Below are 15,027 nucleotides of genomic sequence, written 5' to 3'. Positions count from 1 at the left end.
GGTGGAAGGCATCTTTAGGGTCCCTGAGAAAATTTGAGATAATGGCCAAGTCCTGTAAAGCAGTAACCTTTGCTGATATATATCACCTGTTAAGATTCAAGAGATCTTTCCTGATCAAACCATATTAAACCATATTAACCTGGAAGGAATTCACAGCCTCTCATTTCCTGTAGAAAAAAAAAGCAAAACCTCTCCTCCAAAGCGTTTTTGATTTTCATTTAACAAATACATTTTTTTACTTCCATTTTAAAGTTAAGGCATTCCTAAAGTATGTAGGCTGGTTTATGTCATCAGTCCCTCTTTCAATTCCAGGTCTCTTAACAGCTGTCCTTTGCTTATCAGCATTCAAAAAATTCAAAATCGACACAATACTATATAGGATGCAGATTCTGTATTTCCCATCTTTATGTGGCCTTTTTCTTTTACTGTCTCTTTAAAGACTATATTATTTTTAATATACTTATTTCTTTCTATGACTGTCTATACCCATTTTCTTAATTTTAAAAAAGATTTATTTATTATATACAGTAGTTTGGTATGTATGCCTATGTGCCAGAAGAGGGCACCAGATCTCACTGTAGATGGTTGTAAGCCATCATGTGGTTGCTGGGAGTTGAACTCGGGACCTCTGGAAGAGCAGCCAGTGTTCTTAACCTCTAAGCTATTTCTCCAACCCAGTTGTAGGTGTTTTTGTTTTGTTTTATTTTTTTAGCTTAGCTTTTTTTAAGTTCCTGCTGCTCAAGGGCTTGCCATAAGGCAGAACTCTTTTTTTCCCCCCAAAGATTTATTCATTTTATGTATATGAATGCTTTATCTGCATGTACACTTTATTCCAGAAGAGGGCATCAGATTCCACTAGAGATGGTTCTGTGCCACCATGTGGTTGCTGAGAATTGAACTCAGGACCTCTGGAAGAGCAGTCAGTGTCCTTAAGCATCTCTCCAGCCCAAGGCAGAACTTTTTTTTGTTTGTTTGTTTTTTGTTTTTTGAGACAGGGTTTCTCTGTGTAGCTCTGTGCCTTTCCTGGAACTCGCTTTGTAGACCAGGCTGGCCTCGAACTCACAGAGATCCGCCTGCCTCTGCCTCCCGAGTCCTGGGACTAAAAGCATGCGCCACCAATGCCCAGCCCAAGGCAGAACTTTTAAAGGAGATATGAAATTTGAGCCTCATGTTGGTACACTAAAATGTTGTTTTGTTTTGTTTTTAAACTCTTTGGGGGGAGGGGCTGCCACCCAGCTCCCAAATAAATCACACAGAAACTTATTCTTTCCTATAAATGCCCAGACTTAGCTTGGCTTGTTTCTAGCCAGCTTTTCTTAAATTACCCCGTCTACCTTTGCCTGTGGGCTTTTTCCTTTTCTTACTTCTGTAATCTTACTTTCACTCTTTCTCTGTGGCTGGCCCCTAGTGTCCCCTCTCCTTTGTTTCTCCTCCTATTTATTCTCTCTGCTCTCTAGCCCCGCCTATTCTTTCTTCTGCCTCGCTATTGGCTGTTCAGCTCTATTAGACCAATCAGGTGTTTTAGACAGGCAAAGCGTCACTGCTTCACAGAGTTAAACAAACGCAACATAAAAGAACGCAACACATCTTTGCATCACTAAACAAATGTTCCACAGCACAAACAAATGTAACACACCTTAAAATAATATGCCACAACAGTCCCTCACTTTACGGAGTGAGAAAACCAAGGCTCAAAGACCCACAGCCATGAACCTACAGGGTTCTGGGATCTGGCCCCTGGTCTGGCTGGCTGCTAAACTTCCTCATGCTCTGTGGCTTCTTAGAGCTATCATCAGGGAGGATGCAGTGAGGGGGATGTGTGGATCCTGCCCAGAGGTCTTCATTACCCAAGGTACTGGACTTCTAGGGTTGCCCAGCTGGCTTAGGGATTCCTGGGCGGGAGTTACTGGGTGCTGAGACTGTGAGGCAAGGGTGTGATGTCATTTCCTCTCAGGTCACCTGCCATGAGCTCTGCCATCTCCTGGGCCTGGGGAGCTGTCGCTGGCTCCGCTGCCTCCTGCAGGGGGCACTTAGCCTGGATGAGGCCATACGGAGGCCCCTGGACCTCTGTCCCATCTGCCTACGGAAACTGCAACACCTCCTGGGTTTCAGGCTCCTGGAGAGGTACAAGGTGAGTGTGTGGGGTGTGGGGCAGCCACCCGAGGCAGTGGGAGGGGACAGGTTCAGGACCTGGATCTGTATGCAGGAGAGCCAAAGGACACGCATGCACCATCACTCCTGGGGAGGGGGCTGCAGGCCTTTCTGGCAGATGAAACACCCGGGCTGGTGTCAGTGACATCAGGCTTGCTGTGGGTGGAGGAGGGCAATGGTCCCCCATGAAGCGCTGTATTTACAGAACTCAGGTGAAGGCCCCCTTCCCAACATCTTCCCCATGTCCTCTTTCCTCTCCCTTGCTCTTTGGTGGACTCTGGGGGTCTTGTACCCAGAGGCAGTACTGGGAGAAAGAGGCTGCACACCAAGCTGGGGGCCAGAAGGGCAGCCAGGCGCAGAGCCCTTCTTGGCTGAGCTGGTGAGGGGATGCTGCCCCCTGCTGTCAGCATGCAGAATTACCGCAAGCATTCCTGGCCACCTCCCCACTCCCTTGATCCCCGTGGGAAGGCTTGTTTGCAAACTAGGACACTTGGCTCGGGTGCCGAGATCAAAGGCAAGTGCTGCCTGGTTTTCTTATTTGAAGTTCACCTTTGGTTGAAATCAAGTCCAAGTTTTCAGTGCAGAGAGGAAATATTCCTGACTGTAAAAATTGGCTGTATTCAGTGTCTAGGCTCAGCTCACTCGGTGTGGGAAGCCTCCCTCCCCTCAAATTTTTTCTTTTTCAATTTTTACAAAGATTTATTTAGCCAGCCAGGTGTGGTGGTGCACGCCTTTAATCCCAGCACCCCAGGAGACAGAGGCAGGTGGATCTCTGTGAATTTGCATAATGAGTTCCAGGACAGCCAGGGCTACATAGTGAGACCCTATCTCAAAGGGGAAATAATTGATTTTCATTTTCATGTGTATTTGCCTACATGTATGTCTCTGCACCATGTGTGTGCCTGGTGCCCATGGAGGCCAGAAGAAGGTGTCTGATCCCCTGAGACTAGAATGACAGATGGTTGTGAGCTGCCACGTGGATGCCGGGAATCGAACTTGGGTCCTTTGGAAAAATCACTAGTACTCTTAACTGCTGAGCTATCTCTCCAGCTCCCCCACCCCCCAGTTTTAGAAATTCATTAATTCATTTATTTATTTATGCACACATGTGCCATGGTGTACATATGGAGTTGAGAAGACAAGTCACGGGGTCAAACTCAGCCTTGGTGGCAAGGGTCCCTTTGAACTGGGGTATCTTGCCCCTCCCTGCAGATCTGTGGCAGGGTTGCTGTCAGAGTAAGCCAGGGATTGAGTTGGCGCCCCGGGGTGGCCAAGTCCTTCTGGGGATAGGGCATGGGGACCCGAGGGGCTCTGGCCTTCCTGGCTGTCACAGGAAGGAGGTGGCGTCTACTCACTGTCACTAGGACAGTCCCTGGGGACTCTGGTAGGGGACACAGAGCTAACTTAGGCCTAGCTTCACAGCAGAGGTAGGACATACTTCATCCTGTCACACGAGGGTGTCCATCTTGGGATGTACCATAGGACATTAACGTCACAACACAGCTGATGGTAGGTGGCATGTAGGGGTGGGAAGTGTGCTGATTCTTCCCTTTGACTTAAAAGTTTTAACTCAGAACTGGAGAGGTGGCTCAGTGGTTAAGAGCAGTTTGATTCCCTGAACCCATCTCTAGTGGCTTACCACTGCTAGTTAATTCCAGCTCTGTGGGATCTGATGCTCTCTTCTGGCCTTGTGAGTACCTACCTGCACAGGGTACACACACACACACACACACACACACACACACACACGCACGCACGCACGCACGCGCGCACACACACACACACACATATACTCAGGCACATATATGTACATATAAAATAAATAAATCTTTTTGGTTTGTTTTTTTGAGACAGGGCCTCAACTAAATAGCTCTGGCTGTCCTGGAAATCAGCCTTGTAGACAAGGCTGGCCTTGAACTCACAGAGATCCACCTGCCTCTGCCTCCTGAGTGCTGTGATTACAGGCATGTACCACATGCCTGGGTAAATATTTTTTAAAAGGAAGGGAAACAATAAACAAACAAGCAAATAAATAAAAATAAAAAAAGGAGAAAAACAAAGTTTTAACTCTAGGGGCTGGGAAGATGGCTTAGGGGGTATGGAGACCTGAATTTGGATCCCTGGCACCTATGTAAAAAGTTGGGTATGGCCAGGCGGTGGTGGCGCATGCCTTCAATCCTAGCACAGAGGTAGGCTGATCTCTGAGTTTGAGGTCAGCCTGGTCTACAGAGTGAGTTCTAGTTCAGCTGGGACTACACAGAGAAACCCTGTCTTGAAACTTTCCCTCCCCTAAAGAAGTTGGGTGTGGTGGTATCCATTAGCAACCCTTGTGCTGGGGAGGCAGAGACTGTAGGACCCCTGAAGCTCCCTAGCCAGCCAGTCTAACCATGGTGAGCTCTAGGTTCAGTGAGAAACTCTGTCCCAACAAACAAAGTGCAAAATGAGCATGCTTGGTGTTGACTTCTGACCTCTACATGCATGTGTGTGCCCCCCCAAACTTGCATGCGCACAGGGACACACACACACACACACACACACACACACACACACACACACAAAGTTTAGATTAACTATAATCTTCATGTAATTTCTCTCTGGTTAACATAGCTTGCTGAGTGCCTATGAAAGGTGGGCTTCTGGGAGTTGGGGGATCCAGCTCGGCTGTGGCCTGGACTCCAGTCCTCAGGCCCAGCTCAAAGGCCTTTATGGGCTCTAGCCTCTTGCTGGCCCCGGGGTGGTCCTCAGCAGCTACCTGGCTAAACAGTCACCCAATCTAGATATGTCTCTTCCCACAGAGACTCCACACTTGGACCCGGGTGATGGTGGAGATGTGGTCTGGCCAAGAGGCTGGGGAACCGTCTGTGTCGGAGGACACCCTGCCCTTCAGTGCTGACTCAGGCATGGGCTGCGAGAGTGACACAGATCCTGTCACCAGTCCATCAGAGCCTGTAACCCCTGATGCGTGGGGTCATGCCTTCCCTGATGGGCCTGAACCGGGGTCTGAGGATGGGCTGAGCTCTCTGGTGGCTTCAGAAGTGTTGCTGAAACTTGGGGGCCCCGTGGAGGCCATCGAGGAGTATGGACAGTGGCTGGATGCATGTATCCAGGCCCTGGAGAGGGAAGGGGCGGGAGAGGAGCTGGTCCAGGTGGATGCAGCTGTGGATGCCCTGGGCCGGTGGGAGATGTTCACAGGGCAGCTGCCAGTCACCAGGCAGCACCAGCCCTGTGGCAAGGATAATGTGGGGCTGCGCAGGGTCCTGGAGGACAAGTTCTTTTCCCTGAGGCGGCGGCTGAGCTCTCGAAGATTTGCCAAGGCCAGTTCTTCCCACTGCCGCTGGGGGGCAGAGAATTAATGCAGAGATATGGACCATCCGATACAGTGAAGTCAGCTCCTGGCATTTTCCCCCTGAAGATACCAACAGTCCATGTCTGCCCACTGACAGAGGGTACTCTGGTATCTTTATGGTTAAAAGAAATGTCCCCAGAAGCTGAAGAAATGCTCCTTGGGTGCTTAACCACAGAGTCCCCATGTTATGTGGTCTGAAGCCATGGCTGAGAGGCAGGAATTAGCCACATGCTTCCTCTTCCCTACAGGAGGGGACTCTGGCCTAATTACTCACAGCTGGAGCTCTGGACCACCCGATGGCATGGGTTATGTGGCTATGTGTATGTTTCTCTGTGTGTGTCTGTGCACATGAGTGCAGCTGCCCACAGAGGCCAGAAGAGGGCGTCAGAATCCCCAGATGCCATTACAGGAAGTTGTGAGCCATCCTTTGTGGGAGCTTGCAATTGAACTCAGGTCCTCTGCAAGTGCAGTGCACACCTTTAGTGTTTGAGCCATGCGTCCAGCACCATTTCTTTTCAGCCTTGTATCACTGGCACAGGGTTCATTTCTGTGGCTGGAATGATTTTCTGCTCAAGGCTGGCACAGGTCTTTGTGAAGCTCCTGGAGAAATCTGTGCCCTGTGAGGTTGGCCATTTCTTCAGAAAGAAGTGGGGTGATTGGGGTGACCGATGTGCAGGTCCATGGGGTTGGGCATAGAGGGCAGAGCTGCCCCTTGTCCAACCCTGAGGCTGCTGCTGGTACTGTCACTCCCGGTTAGGCCAGTGTGGTGGTGGGGGCTCGGCTCTTCTGTCTTTGATGGTATTTTTCCTGTCTCAGCCTATAAACTCCTGACGGAAGGAGGGTATTAAAATGATTCATCCACAGCTGTGTCTCTGTGCCTTGTATTGTTCAAACTCTTTTACACACACACACACACACACACACACACACACACACACACACACACACACACACGGTTTTCCTGAAGTGACCCTCATTGTTTTCTAATGGCCCAGCTGGCTAGCAATGCCAGTCTCACTGTCCCGAGAAGGAAGCGGGGGGGGGGGGGGTCTTGGCAAGTAGAGAGGAGCGTTGTGTATCTGGTGAGTGGCTGTGTTAGTCTCCATGCCAATCAACATCAAAGAGAGGTTTGTTCGGGCTCACAGCTTCTGAGGACTCCTCTGTGGTGGGCTGGCTCCACCGCTTTTAGGTTGTGGTGAGGGAGAACATCACTGTGGGTGGAAAGCATGTGGAGAGATGCTCACCTTACCAGGAAGCAAAGCAGAAGGGGTTGCTTCCTGCCAGGCTCTGCCTCCTGGTTCCTATCACTATTCCCACCCCCTCATGGTTTTGTTTTGTTTTTTGTCTTTTCCCTTTCGAGATGAGGGCTCAGTAGCCCAAGTTAGTTTCTAACTCACTGTGTAGCCAAGGACAGACAACCTTGGGTTTCTGGTCCTTCTGCCTCCTTAGCCTCATGCTGCCGGGTCTCGCACATCCAGTGTTATCAGGGCACCTATCACATGCTTCCTTATGCTCTCTGGTTTTATTGGGTGAGCAGCAGAGCCTGGATGATGGCTGTGGATACCTCTTCAGCTACCTTGATGTCCCTCCCCTCTTCTGCCTGGAGCCCAGGCTCTCATCAGAGAGGAAGGCAGGCCTGCATTTTGTTCCTGTTCATGACAGGAACTGTTGGGGTGGGAGATGGAGTTTCATCTCATGGCCAGGGCATGAGTTGGGAGGGGCTGTTGTCCTGAGAATTCTGTCCCCTAGGACACAGACCTTTGTGGATGAGAAGACCCTCCATCATGCAGTGGGTTAGCTGGGAAGCTGGGTAAAGCTAAAGTCCAAACTTGGATCCTGCTGAGGTCTAAGGGAATGCCAGAATATTCCATATAGGAGGTCTCTGGGCAGCACCAAGGTGAGCCACTCTGTGGATCCAGCCGGCAGATAGCCAGGCTTTGGAGGGACAGGAAAGGTCTTGAAAAGGAGTGTGTGTGTGTGTGTGTGTGTGTGTGTGTGTGTGTGTGTGTGTGTACACGTGTGCACATGTGCAGGCCTGAAGTCAACATTTTTTTGAGACTGGGTCCCTCTACACAGTCCTGACTCTCCCAGAACTCACTCTGTAGACAAGTTTGGTTCTGCCCACCCCCTCTTTAGAGATTTATTATGCATACAGTGTTCTGCCTGCATGTACAGCTGCGGGATAGAAGAGGACACCAGATCTCATTATAGAAGGTTGTAAGCCACCATGTGGTTGCTGGGAATTGAACTCGGGTCCTCTGGAAGAACAGCCAGTGCTATTAACTGCTGAGTCTTCTCTCTAGTCTCCCAGTCTGGTTTCTAACTCACAGAAATCCACCCGCCTCTGCCTCCCCAGTGCTGAAATTAAAGGTGTGTGCCACAGGCCTGGTCCATCTTGCTGTTTTAAAAATAGTGTTTTTATTCTTTGAGAATGTCTATCTTGCTTTTTGAGACAGTCTCTCACTAGCCTGGAACTTGCCACATTAAGCTAGACTGGCTGGCCAGTGAGCCCTTAGAGAGCTGCCTGTCTCCACCTCTCCAGAGCTGGGGTTATGTGCCAGCATGCCCAGCTTTTTCACTTGGTTCCTGGGGATCAAACTCGGGTCCTAAGTACTTTTACTGGCTGAGATGATACTGCTCTATCCCCTCGGGCTGGTACTCCCTGTCTTGCTCGGCCTCCCACATGTAGAGACTTCGGGTGTCAATTACCAGGCCTTGCCATGCCTCTTAGCCTCTAAGGGCAGGGAATGTGTTGTGTCCACTCACTTCTCTTACTAAAACCTTAGTGTGTGTGAGCGGGCAGAGGAAGGTACACGTGTGCCGTGGCATGCGTGTGGGGGGCAGAAGAAAACTTCTGGAAGTCAGCTCACCCCATGGGTTCTGGGGATTGAACTTGGGGCATCAGGCTTGCATGGCAAGCACTTTTTAGTTCAGCCATCTTGCCACCCAGCCTCAAATCTGAGAGCGAGTGTGCACAGCATGCCGCTCTGTTTTATGGCTACAGAAGCTGAGGTGGTAACCTCGTGAGGCTCAGCAACATAGAGCTGGGTGAAGTTTAGGCTGTTTGCCTGCCCGAGCCCTCTGCTTTCGCTAACTGTGTTCTTTGAACTCTGTGGGGAAAATAGAGGCAGAATAAGGAGATGCACAGACGGCTGGACACCTGCACCTGGTCTCCCAGGCAGCCCCCACTCAGCTCTGTTAAGCTTCTGGAAGCTTCTACACATTTGCCTCTCTACAAGGTAGAACAAAAATCAGGCCAACAAGATGGCTCGGTGGGTAAAGGTGCTTCTCATGTGAGACCATCGACCTGCCCTGGATCCTCCATGTAAATGTGGAAGGAGAGAACTGATTCCATAAAGTTGCCCTCTGACATCCACACCCATGCCGTGGCATACTTGGACACACATGCAGTAATAAAGTAATACTAATAAGACAAAGACCCCTGGGGACTCAATCCCTCTGCAGCCTGAAGCAGGGGGCCCATAACCTGGCAGCTATCACAGGAACACGGCATGCTGGGTGGGGCTGAACCCACAGTGACCCCCAGATGTTTCTTGGAAATTGCCTTTTAAAACAAGCCTCTTGACTTAAAGCTTGTTTTCATTTGCCTCATACCCAAGAAGCCGAGCTCAAAAATAAACCTGAGTTATTTTGGGCTCCAGCCGGCAATGCGAGGTGATGCCGGGGGACGCTGAGCCAGGGCAGGAAGGGCTGCCAGCTGTCGTGCACTGGTCTTTTGCATTTCTTGCAAGCAGGTTTCAAAAGCTGGGTCCTTGGGCTAGGGATGTAGCTCAGTTTGCAGAGTGCGTGCCTAGCATTCAGGAGGCCCTGGGTTCCATTTGCAGTGCTGGGTTATATAAACCAGGCCTGGTGGCACCCAGCTATGATCCCAGCACTCAGGAGATGGAGGCGAAAGGACTAACGGAAGTTCAAGGTTCATCCTCGGTTACACAGCAATGGGCGACTAGAGGTCACTGTGGGATACACGAGACTTGGCTACTCAAGCATGAGGGCCTGAGTTCAAATCCCAAGAACCCACACAAAAAGCCATGCATGGTCAGGTATACCTGTGAGCCTAGCGCTGTGGAGATGGAGGGGGACTGGAGGATCACTGGGTTTTGCTAGGTGCCACCCCAGCTCCTGGTTCAGTAGAGACCCTGTATCCCAATAGATTTCCCACAGGCCAACTTTTTCTAGACAATCCCTTGAGACTCTTCCCAAGTGAATCTAGATTGGGGCAGTAGGCAGTTCAAACTAACCACCACACCAAGGACTGAATAAAAAGGAGAAAGCACCGGGCAGTGGTGGTGGCGCATGCCTTTAATCCCAGAACTTGGGAGGCAGAGCCAGGCGGATCTCTGTGAGTTCGAAGCCAGCCTGGTATACAGAGCGAGATCCAGGACAAGCACCAAAACTACACAGAAAAACCTTGTCTCGAAACCCCCCCCCCCCCCCGCAAAAAAAAGGGAGAAAGCCAGTTACTGAGACCCTCAGTCCCAGGGAACAGCTCTGCCAAGATCTTGAAGGGCTGGGATCACGTTCATTTCGGTAGGCCACATCATAATGGTGCCAAGGTGACAGCTGGAACAACCCCCTTTATTCTGCCCACCAGTGCCAGGGCTGGAAAAAGGAAGCCCCTAACTCCCATGCTTTCTGGCTTTGCTCATGGTGCTGTCTGGCAGAGGCTGAACCCAGTGTTTTTTCCCAACAAACCACCTGGCGTGGCAAATGTCTCCACCACTGGTAGCTCACACAGCGCTTTGGCTGGTTCTTGGTGTTTCTGTGAAGTGAGCAGCAACTCCTTTGTTATTTAGTGTGTGGGGTGCATATATCCATATGCACGAGCAGAGGATGTCCAGTGCCCTGATTTATCACCCCCCCCCCCCACCAGGCTGGGTCTCTCACTAGGAGCTGTGTTGATGGCCAGCAAGCACCCGTCCCTGTCCTCCACAGTGCTGGGGGTGAAGAAACATACAGCCTCAATGGACATTTAATGTGGGTCTCTGGATTTGAACCGGGTCCTTGTGCTTGTGTAGTAAGTGCTCTTATCTGCTGAGCCATCTCTCTGGCCCCTTTGGGGTGGGTCTCCTGCTTCCTAGGCTTTGAATGTGTAAGCAGTAGCAGATGGCTTTGAACTCCTGCTCCTTCTGCCTCTACCTCCCAAGGTGTATGACTGCACACCTGGATAAGGGTGCATTTGAATGTATAGACCATATCAAATCACGTGTTTGGGGCACTTTCATTTAAAAAAGGCCTTTATGATAGCTCTCTCACCTGCCAGGCTCAGGTACATGAAATCAGAATTTGCAATAGTGAATCTTCAAGTGACGAAGGCTGTGCTTTGGGGATGGGAAAATGAGAAAGCGAGTGTTGGCTTTGAGCAGTAACCAGTGTTTTTTACTAAGCAAAGACAAACCAAGGAGTCATTTTAACCAACATCTAGAGGTGTGATGCTCAAATCTTCAAGCAAGATCCACCCAGTCAATGTCAACACCAGTGTGAAGTACATACAGGGCAGCTGGCCATGGGCTACTGTCCCAGTGAACCCCTAACAAACCAAACTACTTCAGACCCAAGCTGGCCAGTCGTGACCCATCAGCTTGTCTCATTAGTATTGTTTTAGTGTGTATGTGCACGTGGAGGCCATTCGTGGGGCTGTTCCCCAGGAGCTGTCCACCATGTTTACTGAGACAAGGTGTCTTATTGGGGCCCGAGGCTCTCTGGGTCCCTGGCCCTGCTTCCCCAGGGCCTCACACTTGTATGGAAAGCAGTTTTCTCCCTGGGCCACTTCCCAGGCCTCTTTTTGCTATTATTTTTATCTTATCAAAGAAATAGAGAAATCATAAGACTAGAAATCCTGGTGATCTCTAAATTATAGAGTCAAGAACTGAAATAATTTCTGTAGAGGAGTCAGGAACACTTCTCAGGATACCCCACCCCCACCCCCACCCTTCTTTAACATTCACAGTCTACTAGGCGGGAAGCAGGCTGATGTTTAGGAAGTTTATTGTTACATTTGTTTTTCTGCAGTAATAGAGGAGGCACAAATACCTTCTGCTTCTCCACACTGCAATAAAAAGGACAATAGTCAAAGTAACAATGAAATTAAAATTAAAAAAAAAAAAAAAAAAAAAAAAAAAAAAAAGCTAGGGTTTGGGAGACAAACCTGACTACAGTCTATGTGTAGAGACTTTAAAGGACTTCAGCCTCGCCCATAACACCACCTCCTTTTCCGACTGCACCACTTCACCGATCACAGAGTGGGGCATCCCAACAGAGATGGCCAGGCTCGGCTCACCAGGGAGGTGGGCCAGAGGCTGAGCTGGTCCAAACCACGGGGCCTCTGGCCATCCACCTGCTCAGCTAGTTGGAAGTTCACATCTTGCTCCTCACATGCTTCCAGCTTTGAAAGGGACTGGTTCATATGTCAGGCTGTCAGAGGGACAGCCCTCTTCCTTGACAACCCACCACTCACCTCAGTCACAACGGCCTCCAACAGTGGCTGGGAACAGCTCGGGTCTGCTCGGGGTCTTGGCACTGACTGAGATACAGGAGGCCCCTGGCAAGGATGCTTACTATGTGCGGACCTAAGACCCCTGAGGAGCCCGGCATGGTCGCTGGCCACATACCCTTGGCCCATAAGACTTGGTGAAGCAGGCAGAATGGCTATTTTCTTCCCAAAGGAAAGAGCCAGAAGCTCAGCAAACGCTGATATAAACTCTTGAGCACAGAGAGTGAGAGCAAGTGACAGAGAAGCTGACTGCTATTTCCTAATCACAGCACTGCAATAGTGGGGTTTCAGAAGCAGCCCCCCTTCTCCTGGCTTAGCATCTGCTCCAAGAATCCTATTTGTTTGGTTGATGAAATAAGCCAAGATGAGATGCTGTGTCAGGAGCAGTGTGGCTGTGGACAGGGCCCTTGGACGTGTTAGTGAGCTACAGAACACTCTGGGGCCACAGATCTTCTGTTTCAAATGCTAGGAAGTTATAAGCCCCACCCCCAACCCCTAGAGAATAATTAATGTACAGAGGGCCAGGTTTGGAATGCAATATATTGTAAAATAGTGTGACACTTGCCAGGAAGCTGGGCAGGCCAGGCTGAGATGTTGTGCTGATGTCCCCAGAGTTCAGAGGGTGCCTATTGGCTTTGTGTGCACTGTGAAGGAAGGCGGCCTGCCAGCAACTCCGAGAGCAGAGCGCACTGTGAAGGCAATGGTGAGGGTGGTGTGCAGAGTCCAGGGCTTCTCCTGAAGGGCCAGTGGCTGGGGCCCACCAAGCAGCCAAGGCATGGAGATGCTCTGGAGTTGCAGAACATCTCTCTGGCCTGCTTTCAGAACCCAGGACAGAGGATGCTACATGCCACCAACGGTCAAGTAAGGCATAAGAGCCACCTACAAGGCCACTTGGTTCTGTGTCTTTGCCACTGGCTGTGGAGGGATGGGGGAAAGAGTAGAGAGCACCAGTATGGAGCCACAGGCTAGCCCCAGCCGCCCCAGAGGCCACCTCCCATCTAGTGCCCTCCCTGCTGGGCATGCAGACAGGGGAGTGGCTGCTGGTGCACGAAGGCAGTGTCACAACTCCCACTTTGTTCTCTACAGCGGGAGCGGGGACACCGGGCTCCTCCGGATATGCCTGCGGTGGGAACTCTGAGGGTGTTGGCACAATTTTAAAGGCAGTGTGTTCATTTTGCATGGGTGGCACTGTGGCCTGAGCTTGGACACTCTGAGCTTAGCAGCATCACATGCCCCTCTATAGCCTAACGTGAGGCTAAGCTTCCGAGTTAGTGTGTCTCAGTGAGGACCTGCAAGTCAGAGGGAAGAGCCAGTGGCAAGGCCAGCTGGGTTTGTGTTTCTGTCATGAATGAGAGGACATGTGTGCCTGAACCTTGGGTAAGTGTGTCAGCAAGGAATGGTTTCTGTAAGGAGGGAAAAAGCCGTGTTACCAGGTTTTACAGATCCCCACCAGAGAGTGATGGCGTGGTTTCAGTAGTTTCACAGTCCCCGGATTCAGTAGCTATCATTGACACTCCTACGTCCTCTTGCCTGGAGCTCACTGGTGTGGCTGGTAGTCCAGCATTCTTGAGCCAGGGATTAGATGGTGTGGATTCAATGCCCACTGCAGGTCCATGCAGGCGACGACACACCAGAGACATGTGACCACAGGCCATGGAGGCCACGAGAGGACGGCAGAGGGGCTGTCTCTCTCACTGCAGCATGATATCTTTCAGGTTCTCCTGCAGGATCGTGTCCTTCACGGCATGAAACACGAAGCGGATGTTCTCGGTGTCTATGGCAGTGGTGAAGTGGTGGAACAGGGGCTTGCTACGGTTCCGACGCTTCCTGTCAAAGCACTGGACCAGGTAGCGCTGGACGTCCTCCAGCCGGTGCGGGTCCCCCTTGAAATCCGGGAAGTGCTTCTTAATGCTCACCGACTTCACCTTCTCCACCAGGAGGTCCATCTTGTTGAGGAAGAGGATGATGGAGACATTGAAGAAGAGCTTGTTGTTGACGATGGTCTCGAAGATGTTCATGGACTCCACCAGCCGGTTGGTGCGCCTGTCCTCCATGAGGACCTGGTCGTATTCGCTCGAGGACACCATGAACAGGATTGACGTGATCCCGTCAAAGCACTGGAACCACTTCTGGCGCTGCGATCTCTGGCCACCCACATCCACCATCTTAAACGGGATTTTCTTTATAACGAAGTCATGTTCCACGATTCCCTTGGTGGCCTTTCTGGCCAGCAAGATGTCTTGCTTACTGGGGAAGTAGTTCTGGAAAATGTGAGGAAGGGAGACGTTTGAGAAAGAAGAAAAACAGGAAGGGATGAGCATAAAAAAGCTGGCAGAAAGATACAGGGACTTTTGCAAGAACATTTAACCAAATGCCAAAAGCAAGTCTCAGTGACAGAACTGTGAATCCACCTCGCAACGAAACAATGGGGTTAGACAGCTCCTTTAGCAGTGAATGCGTGCTCTCTGGCTTGAGACAGGACGGCCAGAGTCTTCAGTTACGCCATGTGTAACACCTCGTCTGTCTTCTCCACAAGAGAAGTCAAACATCTTTTTCATTTGTTTCTATACCATAGACATTGCTGAGTTTTCTAGCTTCCAGAACACGTACATTCTAAAGCCTTCCCATCAACTGATTTGATTTAGGTTGTGTAATGAGATCAAATTAAACCTATTAGACATTTAATATGTTTGACTTAGAAAACTTTTATTTGGTGCTGAAGATAAAACACAGAGCTTTCTGCATGCTCCACCACTGAGCCATACCCCAGCCCCTCACTGGGGGATTCTAGGCAGGTGCTCTACCACTGAGCCACACCCCAGCCCCTCACTGGGGGATTCTAGGCAGGTGCTCTACCACTGAGCCACATCCCAGCCCCTCACTGGGGGATTCTAGGCAGGTGTTCCACCACTGAGCTACATACACCCCAGCCCCTCACTGGGGGATTCTAGTCAGGGGCTCTACCACTGAGCCACAGCCTAAGGTCCTAACTGTGGCAACTTTCAAACCTCTTTGATTC

General features: G+C 50.5%; 2 protein-coding genes across 4 annotated transcripts in view; one reads left to right on the top strand and one right to left on the bottom strand.

Moving 5' to 3' along the window:
* Amz1 (archaelysin family metallopeptidase 1) overlaps positions 1-5,866 on the top strand; it is a 30,439-nt gene extending 24,573 nt beyond the window's left edge. For all 3 annotated transcript variants that reach the window (XM_036172484.1, XM_036172485.1, XM_036172486.1), the window contains 2 exons: positions 1,955-2,131; positions 4,947-5,866. In XM_036172484.1, coding sequence (XP_036028377.1) covers positions 1,955-2,131; positions 4,947-5,504 — 735 coding nt within the window. In that variant the 3' untranslated portion in view covers positions 5,505-5,866. The remainder of the gene's footprint in view (positions 1-1,954; positions 2,132-4,946) is intronic.
* Positions 5,867-12,530: 6,664 nt separating this feature from the next.
* Gna12 (G protein subunit alpha 12) overlaps positions 12,531-15,027 on the bottom strand; it is an 82,038-nt gene continuing 79,541 nt past the window's right edge. Inside the window, exon 4 of the mRNA XM_036172341.1 lies at positions 12,531-14,269. Within this exon, the coding sequence (XP_036028234.1) occupies positions 13,700-14,269 (570 nt within the window). The 3' untranslated portion in view covers positions 12,531-13,699. The remainder of the gene's footprint in view (positions 14,270-15,027) is intronic.

Source organism: Onychomys torridus, chromosome 22 (assembly GCF_903995425.1).
Source record: "Onychomys torridus chromosome 22, mOncTor1.1, whole genome shotgun sequence".
Classification (NCBI taxonomy): Eukaryota; Metazoa; Chordata; class Mammalia; order Rodentia; family Cricetidae; genus Onychomys; species Onychomys torridus.
This window is presented reverse-complemented; position numbering and strand designations above follow the sequence as displayed.